Source organism: Triturus cristatus, chromosome 5_2 (assembly GCF_964204655.1).
Source record: "Triturus cristatus chromosome 5_2, aTriCri1.1, whole genome shotgun sequence".
NCBI lineage: Eukaryota > Metazoa > Chordata > Amphibia > Caudata > Salamandridae > Triturus > Triturus cristatus.
Genome location: NC_140588.1, coordinates 538,504,120 through 538,518,324, shown reverse-complemented (window position 1 = coordinate 538,518,324; position 14,205 = coordinate 538,504,120). Strand labels below are relative to the sequence as shown.

The window sequence follows — 14,205 nt, the reverse complement described above, 5'->3', positions numbered from 1 at the left end:
CCTGTTTCAAAAAGCGTGATGTCTGCTCCTAAAAGTGCACCTCAACATGTTGGTGGTGCTAAGAGACCTGCAAGTAAGATGATCCGACAACTTTTTTTGAAACACATTTTTATGGAAATGTGCATGTGGTCCACCAGTACAAAATAAAAACACAGAGCCTCAACCAGTAGTCTGCATCATTCCAAATACTAGGCATATTAACATAGGAGGGCTTGTAGGAACCCCATGTTTCCTTTTACTATGTAGTGTAGTACTATGCAGTGAAGTACTATGTAGTGCAGCACTGAAACAGACTGAAAAGTCATCTTTATCCTTATCAAATGGATTGAGATCCTATTCATTATCCTGCTACTGCATGCTTTTCCTTACCACGTGTGTAATGTATGGGGACATCGTTGTTTGCAGCAGCATGAAGTGATCATCTTCACAGCAACTAACAGCTAAAAAGCCCGTTCCGGTTGTATTTTCCCAAGATGCTATTTGAAGGCCTATGATCTCTACTGTAAGGTCTGCTGGTATCACACAGTGCCCTTTATGGCCACCACAATTTCTTTCCAGTAACTAACTACCTGTCGGCAATGTCACCAGATGTGAAGTGGGTTCCCCCTATCTCCGCAGTTCCTCCAGGATTGATTTGACATCCACTGAAACATTTTATGCAGTTTATCCTGGGTTCAATACCAACCTGTAATCGGCATTATATAGCATTCTCCACGCTGGACAGATTTACCTTATCTTTTAGGATCTCGCAACAGATCCCACCACAAAAGTTCCCACATCTCAATAAGTATCTCCATCCTAAGCATCACCTCCTATTTGTTCATATTCTTCCATTTTACTTTTACCAATTGTGGTGCTAGTATTCTGTGCCAATTCAACACAAATTTCTTGGTGCCCTGGAAAAGATGTTTTTTTGCCTTGTTCATTGGGTGTAGCAGTGAATGCCTGAGCTGGTGATATTTAGACCATTCCTTTTCTAATATGCCATAAATTTGTTTGCAGTATTGAACTGTTTTAATCGCGAGCACCTAGAGTAAATCCCCTAATGATGCTAAGCTTGTTAAAGTGTTAAGGGTGCATTAAAAGCCTTAACACCGGAGAGAGGTCCGGTTTTGTGCAGCCAGTTTTCCTTCAAGCAAATAACCCTGAAAGTAGACAGGGCATTCTATACTGGATTTCCGCCGAACAGTTTAATCCACTAATGTATGCAAAAAAGTGTAAGAATTGAGTGCTTGATTTAATCTCCGCAACTGGTCATTACTTTGGCCGCATCCCAGTTCATTGTTATTTTGCATTCCATGCCACCTCAGTTTGGACCAGCCATTTGCAAATCAGTCTGGACTCTTCTCCAATGGCAACAGTTCAAACCAGGTCCTCCCTGAACCGGAAGGCAAGCAGCCTAGGACCAATTTCACCGTAGTTAGGGCTAACCAGCCAGTCATGGGACCTATGTCTAGGCATAACTGTCTCACTTAGGACAACACATTAAAGTATACGAAAAAGTGGTAGATGGAATGCTTGAATTAAGCCTATCAGGCCAGAAGAGTTCATAATAACATGGCGCATGGAAGAAATCACCATTTGTAATCAGTAACTTTATGCAGAAATATGTATGAAATAGGGAACAATTCTGCAGTAATAAGGCGTAAGGAGTAAGTCTGGGCCCGCCCTGTTATTCACCATCCATCTGGAATAACTCATACTATCGCAGTATAGTGGTCAAATTACCTGCCAGAATTGGAAATTCCATTACGCTTGGTCTACAGATATTACACTTGGTTGAACCATCTGGCTCCACCTTGGAACAGAGTGGAAAGATATAATTCGACACTGGAAAGAGTTTCAAAAGAAAACGTTCATAAGGCTATAAATCCGAATTATGCAATCCAGAAGTCAAGGGGAAAACATCTAGAATAATTTAGTTTCTTTGTTGCTGAAATTACCTTTTCTACTTGTCAGATGGAATAGTTAGTATGAATGGAACAACACTTAGTTTCTTTTATCAGTGTTCCTTTAGAACTGCAACATGTTTCCCTGCAGATTCAGGCACATCTGACTATGTTGCACTTCAAGGAAACTCAAAAAGCTTTCAAGAGTAAGCTCTATATTGAAAGTGAAATGTTGCAATTGAGAATTACAAACATACCCCTATAAAAACTTGCATGGCATGCATCTTCTACGAAGGTCCTTATTTCACTCATCCTCCCTCCCCACTTATCTTTTCTAGCTTTCTCTGTGTCATACCTTCTGCTCTCCAAAATCCCTCCTCTTATGTCTGTTCCAGCTTCTCCTCGCTCCGCAACAAGTGTCTTGTCACTCCTGGCATACTGCTGACTGGATTAAAGCCAGGTCTTCGCTGGTTACCTCAGAAATAGTAACCTTCTGATAAAAAACATACAGCAATAATTTGGTGTAATATTTTAGTTTGAATTAGTTTGATTATACCCTCAACCAGCTTCCTTTGATATGGTCTCAATGGGCCTTATCTTATTCTTAAAGCCATCTGAAATGTTGGAAATCTTTTCCTGTAGATTTCCTCCTGTGTTTGGAGTTTTCAGTTTTTTCTGGGATTTGCCAATTCCCATGGAATGCTGCTGGAAATAGAAGACGGGCATGGATTTCTAAGAACTTTCTAAGAACTTTTATTCACCAAATTTACTGAGATGTTGTGCCCGCTAAGTAAATAATCTGACTAAATTGGTCAAATATGCTTTTGCACATGAAGCTAATATATTTTCTTTATGACCGCAAATAATACAGTTTTGGGTAAAGCATAAAGAATCAGAAAATGTGATAGACTGCTGGATTTTAAACCATCATACGAGCAATTAGCAATTCTACCCTTTGAATCATCCTGATTTCATAAATCAGGATGCAAACTATCAAATCGTAAATTATTTTTTATTATGCACTGAAGGAGACTCCTGGGAGAACCAGACCTAGTATGTTTTGTCTGTTTAGATTTTATTTGCCCACATCATCCCACTTCCTATTATGCTCCTTTAATTTCTTTGCAACATTTGGTTGCCCTTTATCTCTGTAAATGCTTATAGCATTCCAACATGAATTTAGTAGCTTTTCTGTCCCTGCTTATTCATTTTTCCTCATTTATGGAAGATAGTTTGCTCTAAATGATGTTGTGCGAATGTGGATCAGCTAGTTATGTGATTCTGTGGTTGACCTGGCAAAAAATGGAATGAAATGTCATGATTTTACATTGGATGGGCAGGGTGCTAATAAAAGCACAATCAAGGAGTTAAGGAAGTGCCGTAGGACAATATGTCAGGCATAGGGAGCAATTTATATTATTAGAACGTTAAATTGGGGCTATCCCCCTGTTTGTTGTTGGTGAAATCTTCTGAATTGAAACTGCTCTTTGTATGTTTAGTATTTTAATTTAATGGATTTAATGACAATGAAATTTAATTTCAACATGTAACTTTATGCTTTTAGTTGAATTCATGTAGAAATATCACATTGTTTCCCCACACTATTTTTCCTTTATGTGTATTGGCGTTGGTTATTTCATTACTCTTGTGTAGCCTCTATATTGACCACATCAATAAAGATATCTCTAAGCAAATAATTAGTTTGTCCTTAATTCACAATAGTGAGTGGATCATTAAAAAAAATTTTTATTTCTTGCCTAGGTTCCTCAGGGAGTGCTTGAAAGAAAGAAGTGTAGTGCTCTGAATATTACTGGAAAAGCTGGTACCAATCTTGATCTTTTGGTGGAAAGCATGGGCAGAGTGAACTTTGGCCGGTTTAACAATGATTTCAAGGTAAAACTAGCTGCAAGTATTCTTCAAAATGATATTTTCAGTTGTTAACTATTCCTCCATATTTAAAAATAGCTTTACTTTAACATTTTCTATATTGATTCTATGGTTATTCAAAGGATGGACATATGGCGATTTACAAAATAATGCACCCAAAAATTATGTCTCATATTGTCAAATGAACCATTATATTGTCTTATATTAGGGTTTAGAAAACATTCAGCTCTGTGTTGAGTACATTCAGTCCATTAGCTTGAATATGCAATAGTACGACACACAGCTAGCTGCATTACATATTGGAATAGGAGGTCTCCTTAGCTTAAACATATACATGTTAATGCTCTGGTCAGCAGCTAGAGGTCATGACCAAGGATCTGCCCTTAACACCACATCAGTGCTTTCACTTTTTGTTTAATGACTAATTAGTTGCTACTGTTGTGTGGTAGTCACTGTTACAGGATCTGAAAATACTGCCCCTGTCTAGCTTCCGGTCATTTACAGTCTTTTTGAGTCCCTATGGTGATTGCTAAATACAGAAATGCATTGTTTTGATTTACTGGTAGCCAGTACGACGACGATGGGCGATAACTATTATTGGTCATTTTAAGGGTTGCAGTTGTACAAAACATTTATAGGATCAATGGGTGCTGTCAAATGCTAAACAAGCATTGGCATAGCCAATAGGTCTCGCCTTTGGGACCCTATAAGTTTTTAGCTATGCAATTGTTGATGTTGTTGCACCAAGGATATTGTGCTGGATAACTAAACACTTATAAGGTCCCAAATGCGAGACCTATTGGCTATGCCAATGCTTGTTGTGCATTGGGAAGCTTGAATGGAAAACCACCAAGGTGTGTGAGAGGAGACGACTGTATAAAATCTGTGTGTGGCTCATGTGAGTGAAACGCTACTTTAACAAGTATAAATGCGTCTCACTCTCAGCGTAGCCTGCGGGTTAACTGGCGCTCGGTAAACAGGTGGGAGGGGTGGGGGGAGTGCGGCCAAGAGCAGTGACGCCGCAGCGTTTACCTTGCGGGAGTGAGCGAGATAATTGCTAACAGATGGCGCCGCTCACTCCCGCAAGGGAAATGCCAAATGTCCACGAGTGGCAATTGAAACCAATGCAAAACATGCATGAGTTTCAAGCAAAGTCCTGAGCAATGGCTAAAGGTCCTCTCCTATGCAGCGCTTGCGCGCTGCGTAGGCGAGACTTAAAACGCCTGAAAAAGTGTAGGGAGATGTCTTGTAAAGCTTTAGCAAAGTTGCTCTCTTGAATTCAGGTGTGATGAAAAGAATCAGAAGTTATTTTGAACTAAACAAATAATTCACTGACCTATTACTAAGCTGCCAACCTATGAGGGTAGCAGCCTTTGCAGAATGTGCTTCAAAGCCTGTAATTGGCCAGCAAATTGGGATTTCTAGTGAGCTTACTTCTTTTATCCTTTTCATATGTAAGTGACTCATGAGGTGAATGTTTGCCTCTGGGCACCCATCCACAGGCCCAGATAAAACCTAACTTATACGAGAAACTTAAGTTGAAAATGAGGCGCTCACAGATGCAGAAATAACATTGGAGACCCAGTGGAACAAAGTAATAGAAAATGATGGAAAGAAGGAAAGGGGCAGTGGTATGTGGAATTGTCTATGTTGTTTATTGTTAAACTTTGCTTACAATTACTGTTGATTTATCAAAGCGTAAAATATGGCAATTCAGATTATAGCACATCCAGCTTGGAACCAGTTGCTCCAGAGGTCGAAATACCAGATAAGATGGGGCATTCGCACCAATAAGGCAGATTAACCACAATGATCTTACACCTGCTCCCTCGTAGCCCCTGCTTTCACTCTTGCCCCCCCCCTATGTATAGGCCTCTTATTGTCCCTGTTCTGCTTGTTTTACCCCATGATGCCTTCTCATGGCTCTAGCTATGCCTCCCTCTTTGCCATTCTCTTCCATTCTGGATCTTTCTTCTTCCCCTGGCAATCCAAATGTGACTTCCCCATCCCTGGTAATACCCCGGTCCTGCCTGTTTGAACTGGGCGCAGGTGTCCTGTGAGCATGGCTCACGGCCGGAACAAATAGCCCTGACAGTCTCTCCTCCATGGCACTCCACAGTATGTTTATCATCTGTCTCCATCCTTCACTCAGTAAGCCTCCATTACCCCTCTCTCCTGACTCCTCGTGCTGCTTATCACTGTTGGCCACTCCGTGGTGCATCATCCTACCTGTGATTCTCCCTTAATAATTATGCTTTCTTTCCAGTCCCTTGCATTGTACACTCCTCCCTCACTTGTAAGTAATCGTTAACCTCCAGGCTGTTGTTTCTCCCCATCCATCCCTGTTGTGCCTGATATTACCCCATGGTCCTGACACACAACTCTTGTATTTCCTCTGCCCTCTCCTACTGTGTGTTTGCCCTCCCATCCATACTGTGGTTGATTTCATGTGATGTCCCTACAAGGCCTCAAAACTCACTCTCTCGAGATATAGTCTCCCTATACCTTCCTCTTTTGTTACTCTTCCATCTTAAACCTGGGACTTTGTCCACAAGTTAGGATGCCGGTCTTCCAGTGAAAAGTTTTTGACATACAGTCCAGACCCGATGGTCCTACAACCGATAAGAACAGTATGAACAGTGGAAACTTCAACATTTGTATCCGGCCTGTCCCAACGGATTGAATTCCTTTACACAGTCTAGATTTGAGTCCCTGTACCCAAGGGACTGCTTCCTACATCTTCAACAAATTTAAATTCATCACATAAAACTCACAGGACCGGATTCATAAAAATAACTTATACTTTTAAATAAGTTTACTACTGTTTGACTATTCACAAAATCGAGTGTAAATTTACTCCAAAGGGGTAACTTGCATGTCTCCAGCAAATTATAATACTAATAAATAATCCATACTTGTAAATTGCGAACATATCACCCCTTGAGGTTTCAAGGCACTGAGGGACGTCGGGGAGATTAAGTGAGCTATTGCCCAGACTCACATGATGCGGAGCTGAGCTGTCAGCAGCAATGGAGATCGATCCGTGATCCCTGTGCTCCAGAGTCAGCCGCACTGGCCACTGTGACACACCTCTTCAAATTGAAGGGTCTGGGGGGTACACTTTTGAGTAGCATTACTACATTTTTTTTTAAATAGTTTTTATTGGATAATAAGTAGCAAGAAAAATAACAATCGGCATAAGGGGTGAAAATAGCATAGTAAATACATATAACTAAGAAAAGACATTGGTGGGCCAAGAAGGAAAGAAGCTGATGGGGGGGGGGAGGGATAGAAACAGTCAATATTGATTAGTGTAAAGAAGAGTGTGAAGATAGGAAATTAGTAAAGGGTAACCAGAGTAAATCAGACTTGATTTTTTGAGATAACAATGTTGCTGAAACTGTAGAAATTCTATGTTCTTCACAAATAGGATTCCACCATATTAACATACCTATTTTAGAATTATCTTCCAACCAAGTGAGAAGAATTTTAAATGCAAGAGCAATAAAAAGATCAAATAATCTTAACTTCGAAGGGGAATAATGAAAATCATTAGACATATATTCAATTCAAAAAATAATTCTTGGATCTAACATTTAAATATCTTAGAACATTTAGACCAAATAGATTTCCAAAATTTAAAAACATTAGGGCAATAATATAATAAGTGGAGTAGTGTACCATCAGAAGAAAGACATGACCAACAAGAGGAGAAATGGAGGGATTAATTTAATGAATAAAGACAGGTGTACAAACCGCTCTATTATATAGGCAAAATAGGGATTGGGTGATATTGGCTGCTCTGGAGTGGTTAAGGTTTTTGTCTTCATTTATCCTGCTGTTGAATCGAAAGGGACATCGAGAGGTCTTGCTCTCAGGCAATTTCAATCGAAGTTTTCAGTCTTTCAGAGATAGAGGTAGGCAAAGGTTTATATATGAAAGAAGCTTTGGGGTTAGAATCATAGGGGATATTTTGCTAAGGAGTTAGAGGAGAGAATGGAGTGGAGTCTGGAGGGAAATTCTTGGTGAATAAGAACAATTGAAGTTCCTGTGATAGTTGGCAGTATTGGGTTAAACAAGAGGAAGGTAAATCATGACGTTCTTGTAATGTAGTAAAGAATATGACGGAGTTATGGGATACTAGTTGATGAGCATATAGAATATCCTTCTCTTTCCAGTGTGTGAAATAAAATTATTTATGGCGAAACTTAATGAATTTGTTGTACCAGATAGGAGAGGCAAGAAAAGCTTGATAAAAGTTAGAACCTTCTGTGAATTATGAATGTAGCAGGTAGCTGACCTTTTTTAAAGATAGGATGCTTGGAGGTGAAAGTGCAGTTGGACATAAGGCAAATATAATAAAAAGAGAATTCATGTAGTAGAGAGTGTTCAAAATTGATCCAGCTAGGTATCGGTAAATCTTGGTGTTGTCTATTTAATGCAAAAATGTGTCTAATTATAAAAGCAGTATGATATAATTTAAAATTGGAAAGCCGAGCACCCTCCTCCAATTTAGGTTTAATTAATTTAGATAAAGCTATACGGGCAGGTGTGTTATTCCAAAGAAATTTAGTACAGAGAGAGTTAATTTGGTTAAAATAGTAGTTGGGGATTTTAAATGGCATCATAGAAAGCAGAAAAAGAATAAAGGGGAACAATCATTATTTTAATAGTATCCAATCTACCCTACTAAGATAAATGGAGGGGACCAAGACCAAGAAGAGAGCAAATTTTGAATCTTAAGTTTTAGTGCACTAAAATTGTGAGTGAGCGTTTCGGGAATGGTATGTGAGAACCAGACACCAAGGTATTTAATTTTTTTTTATATAATTCTTTTTATTAAACTTACTCAATGTATTCAGCATGGGTACAGTTCCACCAGATCAATGACAGCGAACACAGCGACACAAAGGCATACAAAATTAAAAGGATGAAGGGTGGAAGTTATGGTGAGGGGGGACTATCACATTCAGGATCGTCTGGTGGGGCACATACTTAGCCACGATATGCGTTCCAGGGAGACCAAATCCTAGACCACTTCCGGAGACAGCCCCTAGCTGCATAAACTGTCTTTTCTCTCAGCATGCACCAGTCAAGGTCAGTTTCCCAATCTATGATCCTTGGGGCTTGCGCAGCCCCCCAGAGTTGAGCGATGTTTCTTTTGGCGATCATGCAGCCTAGTGTGACCCATTGTATAGCGTGTGAGTTTAGGTCAGTAGGTTCCCAGATATTAAGGAGGCATCTAGGGGCTTCCGGGTGTATAGTAAGCTCGAGCCAGTAAGCCTGTATGGGGTCGCAGTGCCAGATTATATGAGTGAACGTGCCTAGCTGGGTGCATCCCCTCCTGCAATAACCATCCGCTGAACTACCCATGTGTATCAATTGGGGCCCCGTGATGTAAACTCGATGTAGGATTTTCAGTTGTACAAGGCGGAGGCGCGCCGAGATGGCGACAGTTTTAGGGGAGGAAACTGCGGTCTGCCAACTCTCCTCGTCTAATTCTATACCGTCCTTTACCCATTTCTCTCGCAAAGGCACCAGCGTGTCGTCCATATTGTTGATGAGTTTCCTGTATGTTGAGGAGATGGCCCTCTCGGGCAAGTAGCCATCCAGCAGCCTGTCCTCCAGCGGTGTATAATCAGGTGGGGGGGTGTCGTGGGGCAGTGCTGCTGGCAGTGCGTGACGTATTTGCAAGTAGCGGAAACGCTCTCAGTCCGCCATAGTATATTGAAGCTGGAGGGAGTCAAAAGATTTGACCCCGTTTTTATCCCACATATCCCTGATATGTGAAATACCGATTAGGTCCCATTTATCAAAACCCTGTGAGTTGCCCAAGTCCCCAAGCTTCTGGGAGTCCCACAGGGGTGTGGAAAGGGTCTGTTTATTGGTCCAGCCCCTTGAGGCGGTCGCCGTGTGCCAAATGTGGACGGAATGCTTAGTGGGACCAGTGAGGGGGTATCTATTCGGTTTGGAATAAAGGGCCCTAGTAAAGGAACCGTTGGGGAGGAGGTGTCTGTCCATACTGAACCCGGGATCGTCAGGCCGCCCATAGGTGCAGTGGTTTATTGCTGTTAGATGTGAGGCCCAATAGTATTTCCTAATGTCAGGCAATCCTATCCCCCCCGTCGAACCAGTTGAGGGTGAGCTTTTTAAGAGCAATTCGAGGCCTCCCATTCCATAGAAGGTCTCGTTGTAATCCCTCTATTTGTTGAAAATAAGAGTTTGGTACTGGATCTGCCGAATTCTGGAGGACATAGAGAAAGCGGGGTAGGGACATCATTTTGAAGAGGGCCGCTTTGCCTAATAAGGAGAGGGGGAGTGATTTCCAATTCGCGATATCTTGCTTCAGTCGTATCGGGGGAGCCAGATTTCGGGTGAATCGGAGGGTTTTATCTAGTGAAATAAAGATACCCAGATATTTAAAACCATCTGAAACTACTGGTATGGGACAATTCCGAGGTATCGGAGGGACCGCTCCACTCAAGACGTAGAGAGACTTCTGCCAGTTGATGCCAAACCCAGAGTATCTACCAAAGACGGAAAGGATATTGAATAGTGCAATAAGGGATCTTTTGGGAGAAGCGAGGTATAGCAGAATATCGTCCGCGTACAGGGATATTCGGTCTTCCAGGTCAGCCGACCACCGCAACCCGCGGATCATTACATCCCTGCGGATCCAAGCCGCAAGGGGTTCAAGGGCTAAGGCAAACAGAGGGGAAAGGGGGCATCCTTGGCGCGTTCCTCGACTGAGTATAAAGGAATCAGATTTCCTGTTATTCACAACCACCTGAGCCATTGGGGAGCTGTACAGCAATCGTATCCATTGAATAAAGCCAGGCCCAAATCCTAATTTATTGAGCACTGCGAATAGATAGGGCCATTCAAGTGTATCGAAAGCCATCGTGGCGTCTAAGGAGACCACAACGGCGTCCTCGCGCAAGGTCGGTGCCCTGCCCAATACCCCGTGCAGTCTGCGAAGATTACGTGCGGTATTTCGCCGGGGCATAAATCCCGATTGATCAGGGTGCACCAAGCCGCTTATAACCTTGATCAATCTATTGGCGAGCACCTTAGCCAGTATTTTGGGCTCAGCATTTAACAATGAAATAGGCCTGTAGGAGGCACAGTCAGTTTTGGGTTTCCCTTCCTTATGAATCGCGACGACAGTCGCGATTTGCTGGTCTAGGGGAAGTGATCCCTGCTCAAGGCTGGCCTCGAACATTGATTTCAGATGTGTTGCTAATCTGTCAGGGCGGAGTTTGTAGAGCTCGATCGGGAGGCCATTAGGTCCCAGGGCCTTGCCTGGGCGGAGTGTTCTGATTGCGGTCGCGGTCTCATCAGCTATAAGAGCGCTATCCATGAAAGCACGGTCACTGTCAGATAGTACCGGTAAAGAGTTCAGAGGAGTCTGCTTCGGTGTATGGCACTTTGGAGCGGTAGACTGCACGGAAATGGGCTGCAAAGTGGTCAACTATTTCTTGGGCATCCACTATAACTGATCCTCCAGAATCCCTTAGTTCAGGAACTAGTCGACTAGCACGCTCCTTTTTGTCAAGCCAGGCGATTAATTTCCCGGCTTTGTCACCCCAGTCGTAAATCCGTCCCAGTCTGCACTGTCCTAGTATCTTGGCTCGATCGGTGACAAGGGCTCGATATTCCTCCTGTCTGAGGTGAAGGGCATGGAGGGCTTCCGGCGTGGGGTCGGGATCAAGATCATTTTCCAGACGGTAAATGTCCTGTTCTATATCAGAGACCTCCGCTAACTTATCTTTTTTGGATCCTGCTATTAAGGAGAGGGCTTCGCCCCGTATCACTGTTTTGAAGGCCTCCCACAGTGTCTGCGGGGAGTCTACCGAGCGTTCATTATCAAGAAAATAATTGTCAATGGATTTAATGAGACTGGCCCGCGTCTTAGAGCACTTGTGATGCCAAGGATTGATTGGGGCGATGCGTCCCACCGGGGTGTCATCAAGGACAATGTGAATCCAAAGGGGAGAATGGTCAGAGATGCCCCTAGCCAAGTGTCGTATCTCGTGTATGTTCGTCACCTGCGGGGCTGGGACGATGATATAATCTAGCCGCGGAGGGCTATTATGAGCACCCGAGTGGAAGGTGTGTTGGATCTTGTCAGGGTGGTAAGCCCTCCAGCAAGCCTCAAGTCCCATTGCTTCTAAAAAGCTAGAGAAAGAGTGAGCGGCGGACGGCAGTGTACGGGGGGGGTATCTGTCTAATGTACCTGACACCACTGAGTTGAAGTCTCCCCCAATCACTAGGTGTCCCTCTGGCAGTGCCAGGAGCAGAGCACTGAGATCTGAGAATGTAGTGGCCTGTAGCCCCGGGGGGCCATAGACAGACATGAAGGTGATGGTTATTCCCTCCCATGTGCCCGTGACACCCACGTATCTACCTCGGTGGTCAACATGTGTGGAAACGGGCAAAAAAGGGAATGATTTCTTTTGCATGATGCCCACCCCTCTAGAGTTAGACGCGAACCCCGAATGAGTGTGCATGGAATAGCCCCATCTGTGCATGGCTTTACATGCGTGGCCAATGAGGTGGATTTCCTGGAGTAGGACTATGTCCGGTGAAAGCCTGCGAATCTGTTGTAATACTATGCTGCGTTTAATTTTGTCCCCCAACCCATTTACATTCCAGCTTAGGATTCTAATTTCCTTGCTACGCCGCACCCCCATCCGTGCATTTGTGGAGAGTGGCATTGATACCCAGTAGGAAAAGGAACTGTACCTTCGTCATAGCAACAAGTTCAACTAACAAAGAACGAACAACCAAGAGACCCCCTACGCAACAACCCCCCTCCCTGCTCCCCTGCCCTTCGGGTTCAAAAGTACCCATTAACAATTAGCAGAGTGCCTGTCGCCCTAGAAAGAAGGAAAGAAAAAAATAAACCAATCCAGGGGGGTGAAGCTATGAGCTCCGTGCCCCTACCCTTAATTTACATCTATGTCACACCCTGATCGTCCCTTTATCGTATCTCCAACAATAGATCCTTAGTCCCGTTTTTGGTTGAAGACCGTGGATCCCACCACCCATCCCCATACCCCCGCCCAGCATCCGGATGCACCATGACCTGTCCTTTCCGAGGCTCTCCTTCAGGTCGGCTCATTTTCATCAGGACTGCCTGTTCTCCCTGTACCAGGGTTTTTAGCGTCTCGATACTCAATCCAGTCAGCCACATCCTCAGGACGATCAAAAAACCAAGCTCTCCCCTCCGCCTCAACCCGTAGGCGGGCCGGGAACAGCATCGAGTACTTTAGGCCCTTCTCTCTCAGGACATGTTTGATAGATAGAAATTGTCTTCGTTGTTTCTGCACTCTTTGCGTGAAGTCCGGGAAGAAAGAGACCTCTGCGTTTTCATAGCGGAGGGGGGGCCCCAGTCCTGGAGTTTTGCAGAATCACATCTCGGTCTCAATAGTTGAGGACGCGGGCCAACATTGGCCGCGGGGGAGTGCCCGGTTTGGGTCGGCTGCCCGGGACCCTTGGGCCCGCTCGATCACGAATAATTTACTGAGTGTCTTGGGGCGCAGGTGCTTGAGATTAAGGTCCTCAATGAATAGACCTGGGGCCTGTTCCTCGGCTTTCTCCGGGATTCCTATGATGCGGAGGTTGTTGCGATGGAGACGGCCTTCATAGTCATCTAGTTTAAGGGCTGTTATGTTCCGAGAGTACTGCAGGTCATGGACTTCCCTCTGCAGGTGCGCCACGTCACCCACCAGGCCAGCAGTCCTGGTTTCCACCTGCCTCACCTTCTCATTAAGCTTCCCCAGGTCGGCCCTGATAAGGTTGACGTCAATAGCCACCGAGTTCAGAGAGGTCTTCAACCCCGTTATTGCCTCCATGATGTCCTTAAGAGAAAGTTCCTGCTCTTCAGGTCCGGGGCCACCCCGTTCGCCATCCTCCTGCTGGTGCCCTCGCTCCGGGTCCTTAGAGACCGTATATCTGTCTAGTTTGTTCGTCTGGACCGACTTCGCTGTCCTAGTGCCAGCTCCCTTGGCGCGTTCTGTCATGTTGCCGAATGTCAAATCAGTTCCAGGTTGGAAACAGGAGGGGGGGAGGGGAAAGGCGAATAGGGAATGCGGCAAACACCGTTCCTCAGCCGGTGTATAAGGGTTCAGTCCGGACCCCCCCACAGCCGCGGCCCACACGATCCATGCGCCACCCCCCAGGCGTCAGACGGCAACTCGGGCCAAGGTCTGGATTCGTACCTCCGAGGGCTCCCTAACCGATCCGCCGTCTCCTCTGGGTGGGTAGTCACCAGCAATGTCACACAGGGGCCCGCAGTCGCCCCGCGTAGAACCACAATCCACTGCGGCAGCCGGGGGCACCCGGCGTCGATCACTCGTCATTCAGCTCAGCGCGCCCTCTGTATTCGGAAGCCTCCACGACCCACACCACGGATATGAGAAGGTCT

The 14,205-nt window shown here is 44.5% G+C and overlaps 1 protein-coding gene across 1 annotated transcript in view; it reads left to right on the top strand.

Annotated features, from left to right (window-relative positions):
• GLB1 (galactosidase beta 1) overlaps nt 1-14,205 on the top strand; it is a 260,256-nt gene that overhangs the window by 226,919 nt on the left and 19,132 nt on the right. The window contains exon 14 of the mRNA XM_085607619.1: nt 3,651-3,782. Coding sequence (XP_085463745.1) covers nt 3,651-3,782 — 132 coding nt within the window. The remainder of the gene's footprint in view (nt 1-3,650; nt 3,783-14,205) is intronic.